Source organism: Megalops cyprinoides, chromosome 12, assembly GCF_013368585.1.
Source record: "Megalops cyprinoides isolate fMegCyp1 chromosome 12, fMegCyp1.pri, whole genome shotgun sequence".
NCBI lineage: Eukaryota > Metazoa > Chordata > Actinopteri > Elopiformes > Megalopidae > Megalops > Megalops cyprinoides.
In genome coordinates, this window is record NC_050594.1 from 10,564,618 (window position 1) to 10,583,618 (window position 19,001).

A 19,001-nucleotide genomic window follows, 5' to 3' on the forward strand; every position below is an offset into this window, starting at 1 on the left:
GGAACAGTGTGTGTGTGTGCGTGTGTGTGTGTGTAACAGACAGAGAGTGTGTGTGTGAGTGTGGGTAAGAGAGGAGTGTGTATATGTGTTTGTGGGAGGGCTAAGAGAGCACGAGCATGTGAGTGTATCTGTGAATGTATGTGTGAGTGTGTGTGCGCACACGCACACATGTGTAAGTCTGTATGCTAATGGGAAAATGATCTGCTGCAGGCCAGCTGTGCCTTGCACATTAAAATATTTTTTGTCTTTCATTTCTACTAATGAAAAATGGAAATAGCATATGGGCTTGTGAGACAAGGATGAACCGAGAGGACTGTTCTTTAGCAGATCTTTCAGTGTGATGGTTGTTCTAAAGCAGATCTCCTAGTCCGAGAATTGTTCTGTTGTGGATCTGCCCATCTGAGGGTTGTTCAGTAGTATTTTAAAACAACTGTCCCAGTCTAATAGTTGTTTTAAAAGTCTCCTAGTCTGAGAGCTGCTCTTTTGAAGTTCTCCCAGTCTGACTGTTGTAAGTGTTGGAGTTAGATTCATCACCATGAGTGGGAGGTCCCGTCTGAATGTTCCAGATGTATCTTTGGATGACAAGCTAAAACGTGTCTGTGCTGTATTGAGATGCAGGCCTGCCTCTCTTTTGGGACTGGAGCGTTTCTAATATCCTTGTCACTAGTAGATATGCTATATATATATATATATATATATATATATATATATATATATATATATATATATATATATATATATAGCTATATATATATGCTATATATATCTCCTTATATTCTTACACCCAACAGAAAAAGGAAGCCTTTGGATGCCCCAATATAAATTCAGATGTGTCCATTGAACTCTCAAAATGCAGAATGTTGGTGTAGATTCTTTGTGTTAGATTTTATTTGAAAGATTACTTGAAGGAGTGAGTGAATGTAACACTCTTTTTTTCTGGATTAATTTGTGAAAAAAATATGACTTTGGTCTGTGCAGTATTATTGCACTTTAAGTGTATCATCCTGACACATTTGTAAACAGCAAAAACATTCAGTTTTGTTATATTATATTTCTTCCCTGTTAATCAGCAATGTGAATGAATATGGATAACATAACACATACATTTAAATTTAAAGAAGGATTGACACTTTGTGCCAAACCATTTATCTGAATTTGGCTTTTTTGTATGAACCAATAAAATGGTTAGTTTTCAAATGAACTGATACAGCTCTCTGTAACTTAACTAAATAGGTATAGGTAAAATCACATTACTACAAATTCTTTCTTAACAAATACCCATAATAAGGAACTATATTTAGTTGTAATTCATTTATGCAGCCAGCTATTTACTGGGACAATTCGGGGTATATACTTTAGTCATTGGGGCCACCTGGGAATCAAACCAGTGTTTTTGCTTACAAAAGACAGTGAGATGCAAAGGCAGACATAAAACATATACACCTGGTTTGGTGGATTTCAGGCTGTATGCTATCACTGGATAAAGGTGGGAATGATTCTGTTCTACAATCATCACCTAAATTTATGTATCAAAATACATGTTGTGTGAATGATCATTAGTAATTATTATTTGTAAAAATTGTAAACGACAGGTATGATGTTATTTTCACCAGAACTTGTTAAATATGTATTTCATAGAAAACACCAAATGCTCTTTAATTTAAGATCTGTTCGTCCATCTGATTAATTTCAGTTATTCTCACAACGTATTTATGTGCTTGTAATTTCAACACTAATCACTAGATGGAAACAGCGGCGAGTTGTGGAAGATGAGAAAAGTGACGTCATCTGAGGTGAGTGAGTCCATTCATGATACATTTGAAAATACAGTAGTATTTTCTGCCGAAGACCGGGAGTAACGCACACGGGACCAAAGCGTTACACAGAACATTCAGAAGAATTGTTTTAAACGGGGTATGGCACAACGACATCTTTAAAGATTTATGTTTGAATTATTCTACCTATGTTCAATCTGCCATTATAATGTAACGTTTTATCGTCGCGGGTGGCTGCTCTCGGGGAGATGAAGACAGGCTACGTTGACGGGGACACCGTTTTCGGTAAAATCGCTAAACCCGTCCTCTGGCGCGAGCTGGACTCTACATGTCGGCCATATTTCGGGTAGAGTCAGAGAACAGGTATTTAGGAAGTGACGTCACTGTCCCCCTGAAGGCGGCGGGGGCGCTTCAGAGAGCAAGATGGCAGCAAAATCTGATGGTGTGAGGGTCGCTACCGGTTTCGCCCAGCTGCACAACCTGGACGAAACGGTGGGACTCGACGACGAGGATCCGGGAGACAGCAGCGCCATTCACATCTGGCGCTGCTGCAACACCTCGTCCTGTTACTGGGGCTGCCGGAGCGCTTGCCTGCGTCCTCTCCGGAGAAAGAGGACCGAAGGCAGGCGGGCGCCGCAGGAGGAGCGCCTGTGGCTGGACTGTCTATGGATCATCCTGGCGCTGCTGGTCTTCTTTTGGGACGTGGGCACGGACCTGTGGCTAGCCGTTGACTACTACTCCAAGAGAGACTACCTGTGGTTCGGACTCACTCTGTTCTTCGTGCTTGTCCCGTCGGTGCTGGTTCAGATCCTGAGTTTCAGGTGGTTCGTGCAGGACTACACCGGGGGTGGTCTGGGGGCTGTGGAGGGTCTCAGCCGGAGAGCTACAGCAGGACTGAGTGTTGGCATTTACAGCCGGGATAGGTGCTGTCAGATATCCGTTTGGATGTGGCAAGCAGTTATACACATTCTGCAGATGGGGCAAGTATGGAGGTAAGGACGGATGGGATTTAAGAAAAAGCAGCTAAAATGTAGACCCCCCCCCCCACACCCTTCCCCGTGTCTGTCGCTCCGTTACCTGAGATGACCTGCTGTGCATGCATGAGTGCACGCGACAAATGCACCTGTGTGTGTGTGTGTCACCGCGCTGTCAGCGCCAAAATGCTTCACTTTTCCTCCCTAACGAGCTTTTCTGCAACTGTTTCACCTACGGAGCGGCTTTTTGGTTTCGGTACAACCACTGTCTTTGTCAGCAAGCAAACAGCTTGTTCGCGGCCAGAATAACGAGGAAAGTTGAACCCCCTTTATTGAATGTTTGTTATCTGTTTGTTATAAAGTTGTTGCAAAGTTTCACGTGTAAGCCAAGCAGAGGAACAATGGTGAAAGAAAATGATGTTTGGTGCTTGTTAAGGATGCGCGCTCAGTGCATGTGCAGCTGGTTACGCTGGGTACGACAGTGCATGTAAGGACTCGTCTCAGTGTTGCCCTCTCGCCTGGTGGCTGGAGCGAGTGGAACTCAGCGACAAGACAGGTTTTTGTGGACACTTTGTTCTGTGGCGAAACGTGCTAGTTACCTGCGAGGAATAGTAGCATTTAATATACGTGTCTATTGGTCAATGACTTATTTTTAAAGGGGGGTTTTAAAGACGGTTCGGAAATACCCGTGTACCCCATGTCTGAGCGTGTACTCACTGGTATGTCAAGCAGCAGCTAAGGGTAGTAGACAGAGTATGACTAATGCACAGCGTTGCTCAATTTCAGCAGCTAACGCTCGCTTTGCTTTTGATGCGGAGCGTATGCTTGGCTCAGTTGTGATGCGATCTTATCAGCATTGCTGATAAACGGCAGGCATGCCGATTCGGTGGAAGGCATTGTTTAGCTAGAACGCTCGATGATGGCTATTCTGTGTGTGTAATCGATATTCTGAATGATTCATTCCGCCAAACGACCTTTATAAGGGGGTGCGGGGGAGGCGGCGCTTCAGTGGATAGCAGGCTATAGCCATGGAAGGGATTCAGTTTGTCGTCCCTGTATGGCGTTTGAAGACTCGTAGTAATTTAGCAGTGCCCGGCTTAGAACATCAGCATTGCGTGTGTTTGTGTGTAGATATTAACTAATCCGCTTTGACTCGAAAGCTGTGGCTATCTCTCGAAGAGCAGTTTGTAGGCTGCTTAAAATTGCAATTTAGCAGTCCATGCCTGGATATCTCTTCCAAGACAGCCGCATCTATTGGCATTTAAAGGGTAAACTGAAATCTTGAAAATCTCTCTACACATCTGTAAATATGGAGAGCTTTCTTGTTCATTCTCATGGCGGTAGCTGGTTTCTACAACACTTAAAGCACCAGCAGGGGGTTCTGTCTGCCCTTTATTTAAGGGAAACCCGCAGTGTTTCACTTAATTGCTGCAGAAATAGAAGCATTTACCCGCTATTTTACAGACATGTCACCATCTGCCGTTTTTTTTTGCACCGTGGGTCTTTCTCACATCGTCACTCTCCTCGTGCCTAATAGCAAACTGTGCACGCTACGTGCAGTTCGTATTTGCTTTCTTGTCATTAGAGAAATGAACGCTGGGTTTCACAAGTCACACCCTGTTCTCGTAATCACAGGGGAGTGAGCAGACTCCTCTCTGGAGAGCAGACAGATGTTTTTGAGTGGAAAGGTTTGTAGCGTGTGAACACGATGACTGATGACCTAAGAGGTGCATGTCCCCGCAGCGTGATGGGACACTGAGATTGACCAGGTGTTTCAGGATGACAGGTTTGCACAGTGGAAACCGGTTGACAACTCTGTCATCTGTGCAGCTGTACTTGCTGAGGGAACCCTGAGGAATGGGGCTCTTCCCTCATTCTGGTCCTGTTGAGAGGCCTGTACTACCCCCCATGCCACCGGGTCTTGAATCTAGCCCCAACAGCAGACAGATAATGAATTAAACCCTACTTTGTCCTGTTTCTACCAATTTACCTCTTGTGTGTAGTTCTGGATGGAGTGGACATTGTGCTTCCACATGTTGTGTAGCTCCTGAGCTAAAGCTGGCCTGGGCCCTGCCTGTTACATTCAGTGAAGTATGTGTCTTTGGCTGTCCCATCGCTTCATGGCTGTGGATTAACTGTAGAGATCAGTGCTCTGTGAGAATAGGCTGTGCATTCTGGGAGCTGTCCAGTGCTGAAATGGTGCACAGTTGACATGTGTAACAGGACTGGGAGATTTTCTCCGGGATTTAAAAATAAAGTGGCATTCCTCCTTTGTCACCCCACCCTAGCTGTCCTCCCTGCTGTGCGATCAGGCAGCTCGGTTTGAATTCTGTTACACTGCCTGGCAGTTTCTGCCCTTCACAGCTCCCAAACCGTGGTTCACCTGCGACTGTTTGTTTGGTATAATTGTGATTTTCACTTTGTGTGTCTGCACCAGAACTGCATAGCAGCAAGCACTGTGGTGGTGGGGATCTGTGGGTTAGTCCATGAGAACTAATAGATTTCTTTATCCTTATATAAGGAGGTAACAGTCAAGATGATTTTATGGCATGAAGATCCAACAATTTCATGAATCATTTTGTGCGAACTTTCCAAACATATCAGTCAAGAGTTGCCAGCAATTTCCTTTCAAAACAAGTATGATATTTTTACTTTTCTTTATCAATTCTACAGAATGTACAAGCAGAGATTTCTTAGCCTAACAAAAAAAATGTTCTCAGTCTAGTCTCCTAACTGTTCCTAGATCAGTCATACAGTATGGGTTTCAGCCACACATCACCATCACTGATCACAGCAGACAACCAAAGGCGGGTAGAAGTAATATGGAATTAATTTTTTTTTCTGAAAAACTTTATCCTTGGACTGCAGATGGATTCTGCCTTGGCATGGATCTGGGCAGACACTGACATTCATATGCGGCTGCTCTGGCTGCAGGTATTGCTGTGGAAAACCGGTCTTGCTGTACTGGGTGTGCGAGCTCTGGGTCTGTAGATTGTGCAAGTCTAACTACGGCTTTGCCGCGCAGACATGCCTCAGTGCCCTAGCAGTGCCTTGGTGAGACGGCGGTTTTCACACACCATTCATTTGCACATTAACTCTGATTATAGTGTGCAGTGTTTCTTTGAGCTAGACTTCCAAGCAGGGCAACAATTACCACTCAAAGAGGGCAGTAATGGCATGCCATGTTGTTTCCCAGTGCAAGTGTCCTTGGTTATGGAGACCCTGAAAGCCTTTGTTCGGCAGCTGCTGTCACAGTCAGCCCAGGCCGGAGTATTTCCCAACCTCTACCTTAGTAAATATGCCTGAGTACTCGGTACATTCAGTTCATTTGCGAAGGATGCTGAGAACACGGAGTTTCCCATCATCCTCTCTGTTCCTTAAAGGCGTGTGGTGTTTAGCCTGCCCACGGCTGGAGTTTCCCTCCTCTCCAGTCAAGAGAATGAGACAATGTTGCCTCGGTCTTCACCCCGCTATGTTAGTGATAAGTAGATAAAGGGTGGTGGATAGAAATAAAAAGGTAAAGGAGCTTGTATTTTAGAGATAAAGGAACACATATTTTAGTGCTAATTATACAAAGCAGTGTGTGTTTCAGTGGTAAAAAAGCGATATGTAGTTTAGTGATAAATGAAATGCTGACAGCTCTGTAGTTGACGCTCTTCGTCCTGTGATAAGCTTGTGCTGCTCTGTTCCTGTTTTTCCTCACCGTCGAATCCGTACTATTTGTAATTAATTGTTTCCAAAGAAACAAATGCATAATTAATGATCTTGTCATAATGAGGGCTGTAGCGTGCCAGTGTCGATAAGCAGGCCTGATTAGGTGTTGAGTTAATGGGTCATGTTCTGTTTGCTTCCTGCTGGCAGTGCTTCTCAGACAGCAGGGAGAAACGCTCAGTGCAACTGTAAGGCCCAAGCAGTACGGTTTCTGCTGGCCCAACCTGCCCAACCCAACCCAACCCAACCCAGCCGTGGCCATCTGCTCTTCAGACATTTTCCCTCAGGAGAAATACCTACTGTGAAGTTAACAGTGAAGGACAGTCTTGTGATATGATGTGGCAGGTAGGGTATAATGTGCTGCAGTATGTCCCTGGGTTGGTTGGTCTGGATTTGTCATGGCTACCAGACAGTTCTGATGTGCAGGGCAGTTGCTGCGCCCCCTGCTGGTGTGCAGGAGATTGGTTCCATGTCACCAACCATAAGACCACCATGGAAACACAGACACTGTTTGAACAGTTCTTAAGCCTCACATTGAAAATTCTGTGTCTCCCATTGTTGAAGTTAAAAGTGTTCTTGCTCATTTGCTGTCTGGTTACATACAAATGTCTCTAACTGACACCATGACACCATGACATACTTCACCTTAACTTGTATGTTTAGGATATCTGTAGTTTCTAAGATTAGAGGTTTCATTCTGGGGTTTCTTTATGTAGCCACTTTGGGTGCATTTGTACTGGGAGCTGTTATAGTGGCCTTGTCGACCTGCCTACCTGCCTTTCCTCTTTGAAAACACAAACCCCTGTTGGAGTGGTCTGTAGCTTAACAAAGAAATGAGCAACATGGGCTATCCAACTCTCCAGAGCCTTCCTACAGCTCTGAGGCAGCTGAGTCATCATTGTGAGCCCAAGTTTAGAGCTTGCTTCATCCACACAGTGAATCACCAACCACAAGTGTTTGTTCATTTTAAATGGGGAATGGAGACAGCTCCTCTTTTCTGAAGAACAAACAAAAGAAAGAATGACATGCCATGAGACGAACTCATTGGATGCTTCTGCTTCTGTCCTCGGCCTCCTGACAGAACGAGTGTTTGGTCAAACAGAAACTTGAACCCATGGTCCTATCCTTTTTTCTTATGCCTACAGTGAGTGTCCCACCTTGCTGCTGCCACATAATATTAGTAATAATAATTAATAATAATATTACCTGCTCTCTGGGGGGCTCACTGAAGTGTTTGCAGTATCTTGTGACATGTAGCACCACCTGCAGTCTGAGTCAAAGTACTGTGTGTGTGTGAGGGAGTGTGTGCATGAATATGTGGAGCTGTGTATGAGAGTTTGTGAGTGTGTGTATGTATGATAATGTGTGTGAGCGTTTGTGCCTGAGAGTGTGTGTGTGTGTGAGTGTGTGAGAGGGTGTCTGTGTGTATGATCATGTGTGAGTGTATGCGCAGGAGAGTGCACATGCAAGTATGTATGATAATGTGTGTGTGAGTGTTTGTGCCTGAGTGTGTATGTGTGTGAGGGTGTGTGTGTACGTGCATGTGTGAGTGTGTAAGTATGAGAATGTCTGTGAGTGTGTGAGAGGGTGTCTGTGTGTATGATCATGTGTGAGTGTGTATGAGAGTATGTGTGTGAGTGTGTGTGCAGGAGAGTGCACATGATGTGTGTATGTATGTGTGATAAAGTGTTTGTGCCTGAGTGTGTGTGTGCGTGTCTGTGTGAGAGTGGAAGTGTGTGTGTGTGTGTGTGTGTGTGTGTGTGTGTGTGTATGTGCGTAAAAGTGTGTGCGCGAGCAGGACAGTGTGTGCATGAATATGTGGAGCTGTGTATGAGAGTTTGCGAGTGTGTGTATGTATGATAATGTGTGTGAGCGTTTGTGCCTGAGAGAGTATGTGTGTGTGAGTGTGTGAGTGTGTGAGTGTGTGTGTGTGTGTGTGTGTGTGTGTGTGTATGTATGTGCGTAAAAGTGTGTGCGCGAGCAGGACACCCTTGGCTGACTGTGACACTCGGCGTTTCTCCTGTGACAGAGTGCGCTGGGACACACAGAGGGCTGGCTGTAACTGCCAGTCCCCGGCTCATGATCTGCCCTGAGAGAGACGGATTCCGAGCCAAGCGTGGTGAAAGGAATGCGTTCCAGCCGGCCTGCAGTCAGCATGCAGCCATCAGAGCTGCATGGCATGGAAATGGAGAACAAAGCAGAGAGCGTAAACACACACACAAACACACATATACGCACATACAGACACACACATATGCACACACACAGATACACACACAGAAACACACACAGACGCACAGACACACACGCACACACAGACACGCACACACATACGCACACACAGATGCACACACGCACACACACACACACATGCACACAGACGCAGACACACACACACACAGACACACACAGACACACACACTGAGGAGACAGCCCATAACCGGGCTGTACTTCTTCAGCTGGGCAGGAGCTTTCTTATTCAGCCCAACTTACATACAACAAATTATCCATAATTTACAGCTAGATCAACAGCAGTTCCTAGGAATGCAACATGCAACCTTCTCGGTACAAATCTAGACTCTTAACCAGCAGGGCATGTGGTCTGACCTCAGGAGGTGTCCAGGATGAGACAGGTGCCTGCTTCTGTGTGGCTGTTATGTAGAATGAAACGGGTCATTTTCGGGGAGGAAGCAATCATCACTCATTGGAAATCATAACCCACTCAGTTGTAATGAAAAAAATGAATCATATCACATATGGCTCAGCTATGTCGAAGGAGTGGCCGTAATGCTTTATGGCCCCTGTAAAGTGCTGTGGATATTGACATAGCTGCAGGTGTGAATCTGATCTTTAGTGTGACTAGCCCATTAGCTGCAGCCACTCTGCTGGCCTTCTTACCCTCTAGTGCCTCAAGTGGTGAAAAGCTGTTCCTGCTGGAGCATCTTAGTGACTGAGAATGTGTGTAGGTACGGGTGTGGACTGTGGGTGTGTGGGTGTGTGTGAGTCTGTGTGAGTCAGTGAATGGATGTGTTGTGAGTGAGTCTGTGTGTGTGAGTCAGTGAGTGGGTGAGGACTGTATGTGTTTGTGAGTCAGTGAGGGTGTGTGTATCTGTGTATATGTGTTTGTGAGTCAGTGAGGGTGTGTGTGTGTGTGTGTGTGTGTGCGTGTGTGCGTGCGTGTGTGAGTGTGAGTGAGTGCGTGGGTGACCAGACTGCTTCTAGACCAAGACTGATTATTCCAGTCTTGTTCCTCCTTGCCTCTCTGAACTGCATGGAAAGGCTGTGACAGCCTCTCTCTGGCCCCGGGGATAGTGAAGCACAGAGACAGTTTACTGCACACTCTTTCTCCTTCCCTCTAGCACCCTCTTTCATTATCTTTCACACTCGCTCACACTCACTCATTCACACGCATGCTCTCACTCACTCATTTACACAAATACTCACATTCAGTCATTCACACACACATACACTTACTCATTCACCCACATACTCGCACTCATTCACACCTATACTCACATTCACTTATTTACACATATACATTCACTCATTCATGCACATACTCACTTATTCATTCACACACATACTCACACTCACTTATACATAAGTATACTCACACTCACTCATTCACACGCGTGCTCACACTCATGCATTCACAGACATGCTCACACTCACCCATTCAAACACATACTCACTCATTCAGTCACACACACACACACACACACACGCACACACACACAATGCTATAATTGCACACAGCCTCTGTTTTTCATGGTAAAATCTGTTTTTGTTTTCTGTCAGTGGTGCTTCTACTGATTTTTCTTGCAAGTCATGCCCTGTCAAGGTTCCAGTATTTTTATTTGAAAGTACAGTAATGTTATTTTTCAGGGGCGTGCTAGCTTCAGCAGGTACACTTTGTTCTTAACAGGAGTCCGCCTCCAGTGTGGTGTCTCAAGCTCCGAGGCAGAGAGATGGCGGGGGCTGGAGGAATGCAGGAGGTCTTGGCGTTGGCCAGCAGGGGGTGCTGGAGTCAGGGTCAGCTCCCGGGTCTCTGTCCTCTGCTGCCAGGGGGAAGCGGCGAGGCCATTAAGCACATGCCTGCCGCGAGGAAGCAGCGCGAGCTGGGCTGGCACGTGGGTGCCCACAGTGCAGAAAATCGCTCCCTGTCAGCGCCGTTTAAACCCTCCAGATCTGCTCATATGCTGCTCCTGGCAAGCCCGCTGAAGGGGAACCTTTAGCTCTTTTATCAAGAGGAGAGGCTGCTGGCAGGATGAGGGCTTGTGGGTGGAGACTGTGGGCAGGAAGAGGGTTTGGGGGTGGGGACTGTAGGCAGGAGGAGGGTTTGGGGGTGGGGACTGTGGGCAGGAAGAGGGTTTGGGGGTGGGGACTGTGGGCAGGAAGAGGGTTTGGGGGTGGGGACCGTGGGCAGGACGAGGGTTTGGGGGTGGGGACCGTGGGCAGGAGGAGGGTTTGGGGGTGGGGACCGTGGGCAGGACGAGGGTTTGGGGGTGGGGACCGTGGGCAGGAGGAGGGTTTGGGGGTGGGGACCGTGGGCAGGAGGAGGGTTTGGGGGTGGGGACCGTGGGCAGGACGAGGGTTTGGGGGTGGGGACCGTGGGCAGGAGGAGGGTTTGGGGGTGGGGACCGTCGGCAGATAGCAGGGTTTGCAGAGATGAGACAATAAAAAATGTAAGGGTAAATGGGCTAAAAGTCCCCTTTTTCTTGTTCTTCTCTTAACCAATGACACATTCCATTGATTCAAAAGCATGCAGTGAGATAAATTTATTTGAAATAGTATGAAAACATATGGCCCTGGTTAAAAGGAGGATCATGCAAAGATGTCTCCTTGTTTTAACTCATGATCTTAATTTGCTCACACCTCACAACTGTGGAAGGGTCAGTGTGACCGCTCACTTCACTCACCAGAAGAAACTACAGGAGCTTCTGCATGTCAGCACCTGGCATCAGTGGGGCACACTCGTTAGGGTTAGGTTTAGACTACCCAGCAGCAGCTCCAGGTAGGACACTGCTGTTGCTGAAGTCCTGAGCTAGGCATACCTGGGCACTCCAGTAAAATATTGTGCTGTTTAAATGCACAGTGTATAAAAATGTTAGCCCTGTACATTGCCCTGGATAAAGATAATGTCTTTCTGGATTGATGTTTTTGTAATTTGTGAAAGGTTTGAGTAATGGCATCTGAAGGAAACAGTCCTGATATTATGTTAGGGTAACATTAGACATTCAGCATGATCATAAATTGTAACTGTTACTCCCAAGCTTTGAAATGATTAAGAAAAGATGAATCTCTACGGTATCAGTGCAGTAACTTCAATAAGCATGATCTGTATCAGTAAATTGGATTCCAGCCTTCTTATCCTGCCAGAGGAGCGTCTACCCAAAGCAGGAAGAGACTGCGGTGTTTACTGTAGCATGGAATGAACTGGAAGTAGGATATCTGAGTGCAAAAAGAAAGATGGCTCAAATCTCTGTGCAGCCTTTTAACACAATTAAAAGGAAATATTAGGCACTCTTAACTGATGACTGTAGAGATCTGTGTGACACAGTGGCCTCCACTACAGTGGCCCTGCATCTCAGTACCTGAACCCCCTACCTGCTGCAGGTAATGCTCTGCTAAGCGTCTCTACCTCTCCCTGCATTCATACCAACCTTCCAGCGCCAACAGATGAATCTTTCATCTTTAAATATATTTACTACATGAATAAGATATTTTGCCTTTTAGTTACCCCTGTAAATGAAAGGTAGAAAATGTGAGAGAGTTGGAGACTCTTAAACCTGTTAATCTGAAGTTGTACTCATTCTCATTTGAATAACTTAAAATAATTAACTCATTACACCAGTAACATCAACAACAACAGCAAGTATGCTATTATTAAACTTGACTAATATCATGTAATCCCCTCCCCTTAAAATGTGTTTATCAGAGACAAGAACATCTTATTGCAAGAAAAATAACAAAATGCCTTGGAATCACATCACAGCATCTCCTCCCAAGGAAAACAATAAAAAGAACCAAAGGGCCAGTCCTACATACTGATGCCAAAAAGTATGGGAAAGAACCTACAAAAAAGCAAATTACATGACAGTAAAAATGGCTTCTCTTTTTTTCCACCTAAAACTGACTACATTTTCTGTTTGACATGTTTATGTTTATTTGCAATTTGAGTACAAATTTGAAACTTGCCAGCAATGCAGTGTCCTCTTGGGATGCATTTGTCCTTTGGACCACACTTTGGCCACACTTGGAACCCTCGCTCTAGGTTCTTCAGATCTTTGTCTTTCGTTTGTGAACTGCATTTTTAAGTCTGAACCAGAAATGCTAGGTTGGACTCAGGTCTGAAAATTGAGATGGCTGTTAGTGAACATTTGTGGACTGACTTTAAGGGGTACGGTCAGCCCTGCTTGTATGAGGCCCGGCTTTAGCGGGATGTGGTGGCTTTTGCAGTGCAGCAGTGCTCTCATGAAGAAGGCTGGGTCTGGTTTCAGACGTGACTGCTCTCCGAAGTTCAGTGCTGGTCTCAGGTTTAACTGGATTAGCAATATCACGATTTTTCCCTGCTGATGTACTCAGGGGGTTTTGTTTTGGCTCCATGGAAATGCAGCCCTGCTCTGGGTTACTGCGGCAGCCTATACACAACCACTTACCGCACTGACAAGCGCTTCATGTTGCGCAGAAAACTCACATCAAACAGCGGAAAGCCAGTAAACACAAGCTGTCATGCACGTATCAGCCACGAGTGACGCATCAGCCAGGGTGTTCATCGGAGACGTGGTCTCCCGCCGAGTGTTAGAGCGTAGGAGCACATGTTGGGGACGCTCTGTACTGACACACACATTGTCCCATGACATCACCAGTGTCACCGCTTTTAAAATGATTCACTTCAGAAAGTAAGTAAACAACAGTGATTGATTGATTGGATAGCTTTTCAGAGTTGGATTGAATCGTTCCGTGTGGATTCTAGTGTTTCAGAGTTGGATTGAAGTGTTCAGTGTGGACTGAAGTATTCACAGTTGTTTGTCTGGCGATGTATTTTCTCTCTCTGGAAGTGTGATGAAGGTGTGCGCATTTCAAAAATTGATTTTGTTTTTCCTGATGAGCTGCAATTACAAACAATTCCTCATCTTCCTGCACAAGTTTTGTTTGGATATTACATATTTTATGGTTATCCCATGCTTTCTTTTTAAGGGTGTGAAACTATACAGTGAATAACTCCAGCAGTTCATGCTGAATTCTGTTAAATTATATGATGATCACGATTGCCTTGTTAGAGGGACTACATATGGGTGAATATTTTCTCATAAATGAACGTAAACATATATTTTATTTGTAGTAACTGACAGAACCCTGTGATGTTAAGGACATCTTGAATGGTTCGATGAAAAATATTATCCTATCCAGTGTTTGCTTGGCCCTTACAAAAGGCTTTTGGTAAAAGCTTGGCACATTCAGCTTTTCCTAGGTTTAATTTTCTAATGCTTCTCATGTCTCTATTATTTATGTTAAGCTCTGATAAGGGGTATATATGTGTGTATGCGCAATGAGAATAGCAGCGTCAGGTAAGATTAGTTTTTAAGAGCTGATTTCCAATGGCAGGTTTGGAATCCTCATCCTGGCTGGGGGAAATTATTTCGATTGGTCCTCAGAATCGTTGTTGTAGGTCTCTGTGGGGCTTGGGAACAGCATGTGTGTTCACTCCCTTCACTCACACTGTCACCTGCTTCACGTGAAGAGACAGCTGCCCTCAGAATCACATTGTCACCTGTGTCACCTGAGGGGACAGCTGGCCTCAGAATCACACTGTCACCTGAATCACCTGAAGACACAGCTGCTCTCAGATTCAGTGTCACCGGCTAGTTTTTTTTTGAGTATTGTTATGTAATCCCTCCTGTGTCCTGTTCCCTTCTTCATTGCTCATTTGATGTTTTACTGTGGAGGGAGAGGGGCATTCAGTATGACTGTTACAATGCCATGTCCTTAGCTTAACTTGAGGGTCCATTTATACAGTGTTTAAGAATACATTGTACATATATACATATCTTCCTGCAAAGCATTAGTAAGCTCCAATACCGAAGAGGGCCGTCTTTGCCTTGCCCTAATTCTGCATTCCAATTCATCCCAAAGATCTGCTATCGGATTGAGGTTGGAGCTTTGCTGGCCAATGCACTTTTCCCATGTTATTCTCCTTAAACTACGCATAGTCACAGCCACTGTCCTGCGGTCAGATGTGGTTTCCCATGGTAGGGTAGTGTGTGTGTGAGGGAGAGAGAAAGAGTGTACAGCATTTATACAAAATACTTGCTTTAATCAGTTAGCCAGTGAGATATTTCAGGGCAGAGCTCATTGTGGTTTGATTGAATGCCCCCTCCCAACCTTGTCTCCTGATTTAGTTTTATTTTTTTGTGTGTCCCTTGCCCCTCCATTCCCATTTCACGAGTCATTATTTTGTGTTTGTTTGCTTCAGTTTCCAAGCGAGGCGTGCTGAGAGACCTGCTTCAGTTTGGGCCGGGGGGGCAGCGGGGGGGCAGACCGGACGCTGAGCGAGGTGTTCGTAAGTCCTCATACCTCCCCTCCCCCACTGCGCTCTCTCTCACTCAGCCCTCTGTTTGGACTCCCCTTTCAAACAACGTCTGTCCGGCCCTGTGTTTATCTATCTGAACATATGATTGATCTCCTGTTCTTTGGTATTCTGACCTCTGCAGTAGGCTACAAGGACACTGGGAAGAGTGTTCCGTGTGTGTGTGTGTGCGTGTGTGTGTGCATGCGCGCGTGTGCCCTGTGTGCTGTCTGTGGCCTGCTTAAAACACACAGTTCTGATGGAGTAAGTGAACATATAATTCATTTTAAATGCTGGCAAACAGTTACCATCAGGTTTTCACAATTACCTCGCTCTCTTCACACTCCATGCTCTAGCTGAGAGACATCTCACCACTAATTAAGACATTAACATTCTGCGTTAACGCTTTGCCTTCCCCCAAACTACACTAATCCAAGTACAAGTCAGACTAAATGTATTTATCAAAATAACAGTTTATACAAATGGTCGATACATTGCCTGTAGATGTCCATTTTAAAAATGGCAGAGGACTGACTCTGAATGTGAGCAGAACACCAGCTACGGCTAATACGCAAGAAATTGATGCTGTTTTACTTTTAAAAGTGTTACTTGTCCAAGATGGATCTGCATGTTGTGAAGTACATTTTGAGACACACTGCTTTAAAAATAATTTGTGTCCGCACAGAGGCTCTTGGCAGTGAATGCCAATCTCTGATGACTTAGTGAAATTTATGTAGAAGCCATCAGAACAGCCCAATGTATTGGACATATTAGCACATTGATTTTAGGAGCCTTGATAGGAACATAATCAAGCTAATAACTTAGAAAGCAAGATGTGCACTCACTGTAAAAGAAACGTCAGAGTGTGCTTAACTTGATTTTTCTGTAAGATTGTGGCAATTTTTTATGATTTTTCAAGGACAGTGGAACATTTGACCACTTTCTTTGAATTTTCCATGACTTACGAGGTTACAGGACCACGGGAACCCTGTCTGTTTTTCATAATTACTAAGCTCATTAATTTAAGTAAAGACGACTCTCAATAGCAACAAGCTATAATCGTAATCATAGACATTGGGTAACTTAAAATCATATTGATTCTAACAAAAAAGATTAAAGGTAAGTTTAACTTAAATGCCTTTTTTTTTTGTGAATGCAATTTTTTGTTACAGTTAAATAATTTCATGTGATTTACAAGGTAATGCTATTCCGTTACATATAACCAAGTAATACGGATTTGGCGGCTTAATGTCTTTCAACCAATGGCTTGTTAATAATGCAAAGCAACCAAAAGCAAGTTCAATCCCGTTGTCAGTTTTAAAGGTAAGTTATCTGCCTGCTCAGTGGAGTGCACAGTGATTGTGAGTGGTAGGGAAGGACACTGCAGTTCATTCTATATCAAATGGATCTAAACTCCAACACAGACTCCTCCTAACTCTTCATTCTTAAAAACACACACATACACATACATACACTCACACACTCAGACACAGACATGTGCTTGTATACAGTTGCGCAGCTAAAGGAATCAGTCCTGTAGACTAACGCTTAGTACTTGAACACACAATTAATTGGATTGGTCCTGTAGCTTAACTCTTCCCTCTTAAACACACACAGTGAAATAGATTGGCCCCGTAGCCTAAGTCTTCCCTCTTAAACACACACAGTGAAATGGACCGGTCCTGTAGCCTAACTCTTCCGTCTTAAACACACTGTTAAATGGATCAGTCCTGTAAACTGATGTATTTATTCCCTGTATGGGCTCTTGCTGCGCGGCCTCTGTGGTGCGTAAATGCCACCCATTTCCCAAATGAAAGAGGTGTTTTTTGGTGTCACGGAGAAGAGGGGAGGTTCTTTTTGGTAATCCTCCCTATAAGCTTCTGAGAGGAGCACTCAGGAGCTCCCACCGTGCTCCGCAGGCCCGTCTGTGTTTTATCCGCCTGGCGATGCAGTCGCTGCCACTGACTGCCGAGCTACAAAGCGGAATCCTTCCAGTCTTATCTGACTGCGGGACGAGGGAACAGAGGTGTGCTCTTCTCAAAGCTAATTCTGCCACTTCCTCTGCCCTGCCTCATCTCCGGCCTGCGTGGAGCCTTCTGTGTATTATCTGCCTTTGTTTGGCTTTGCTTTTACAGGCCTTTCCCATTTCTCTCACACCCAAAGAAGTATAAAGGAGCAGTCCTTGAATCCTGGCAGAGGGGCTGGTTTAGGAAAGAGGGAAATAAAAGGGAATTTTTAAAGGTACAAACAGTCACAGCGCAGTCCTTTCCATCCCCTGAATGCTCTTTTGGGTTTTTGGGCGGCCGGGGAAAATGGTGCCTTTAGAAATCAAAATGTAATTTAATTTCCTTCTCTGAATAGACTGGAAAGAGAGGCCTGCCGCACACCGGCGCAGACTCACACTGCTGTTTCTGAAGGAAGTTGATTACAATGAGTGGCAGCCTCATTTAATTGCGGTTCTGTTTTTCTTACGCATTACTCTGACCCAAAACACATCGCCTCAGACAGACCGAAAATGAACAACATTTCAAATAATGAAATATCTCCAAAAGGGGCCTGAACTCCATAATGTGTTGTGTAAGGCCTTTTTTTTACAGGATTTGGCAATTCCAGCTGGAATTAACAGCACTGAATGCAAGCTGTATACAAGTTCAAATGTTAATTAATGGTTGTCTCTCAGTTTTTCATCAGTGTTTGTGTCAAAACTGTCATTACAAAATCATATACAACAAAAATTTGACAGCTTTTTGGTTATTTGTGTATTCCTGATGACTTGAGAACAAGTCTGTAGAATCACTAAAGGGCTTTCACACTCACAAAGAAGTACATTGTGGATTAGATTGCATAATGATTCTCAAATTTCCTTCAGGATTAATAAACTATTTCTTATTCTTATTATTCTTATTCTTACATGTATATACATACATATGTGCATGTAATATCATAAGAACTCACCAGTGTTCTGTAACACAGGATGAAACAGGGGTGATAAATAGGATTATTGTTATTGTCATTATTGCCGATGCTGGGTAGAGTCAGAGAGAGTGATCTTGAAGCACATGTGAGTAGAATGGATATTACTGTGTCTGTATGTACATATGACTGTGTTATCAAATGAAATGCTCCCTGGGTCAGGAGTCATTTCATGAGTGGAGCTAAGTGAATTGACGGCAATGAACACAAACCAGGCTTCAATACACAAACCTCTGATCTCCTTGGACCTGCACACAGCCACCCCACCCCTGACTTTTCAGAGCTTGGTATATTTACCTGCCAGATCAGACATTATAATTAATTTCCAAATCATTTTAAAATGAGGAGACCATTCATTTCCAGTGCTGCTTTTTATACATTTTATATTTATTGTAATTTTTTGCATCTTAAGTGGACTGGATTGGGAATCATAGGACAGCAGGTGATTTGAAAAATCCCAGGAATGGGGATGAAAATATCTGTGGTATAAATAACAAAATCAATGTGTTTCATTGATTTGGAGGAGCAGGCTGTGTGCTGAAATGTTTCCATGTTGTAAATACGATGATCAGGTCATAGTGAAAATTGCCACACTGTAACTGTATTGAGCAGGGCTCACATTATTGGCCATCATTATCATCATCATCGTGGATTCCTTTTTTCCCCACAAAGAATATTGAACATGTGGCTTAAAATTTTCCATCCATCATGCGTCCGTCCCCCCTGAAGCTGACGACAGGAATTTGTGTCTTTGGTGCTGAAGGGGTTAAACCCGTCCCCTCCCATCGTGGGAGGAGTGACGTGACGCTGAAACAACTGAAAGAGATCACTGAGGAAGAGGGATGGAGGAGAGAGAGGCTGATGGTGTGAGGGAGACACAACACAAGGGAGAGAGATGCAGTGTGTGAGTGAGACAGCCGGAGAAAAGTGCACAGAAGTTCCCTGGAATGGAAGGGGAAGGAGTAGAGAGACCTTTGAACTGTTTTTTCAGGCTCTGCT

At 44.6% G+C, this 19,001-nt stretch overlaps 1 protein-coding gene across 1 annotated transcript in view; it reads left to right on the forward strand.

Annotated features, from left to right (window-relative positions):
* The first annotated feature begins 2,198 nt into the window (after nucleotides 1–2,198).
* Nucleotides 2,199–19,001, forward strand: part of LOC118787323 (XK-related protein 6) — a 25,770-nt gene continuing 8,967 nt past the window's right edge. Inside the window, exon 1 of the mRNA XM_036542842.1 lies at nucleotides 2,199–2,767. Coding sequence (XP_036398735.1) covers nucleotides 2,199–2,767 — 569 coding nt within the window. The remainder of the gene's footprint in view (nucleotides 2,768–19,001) is intronic.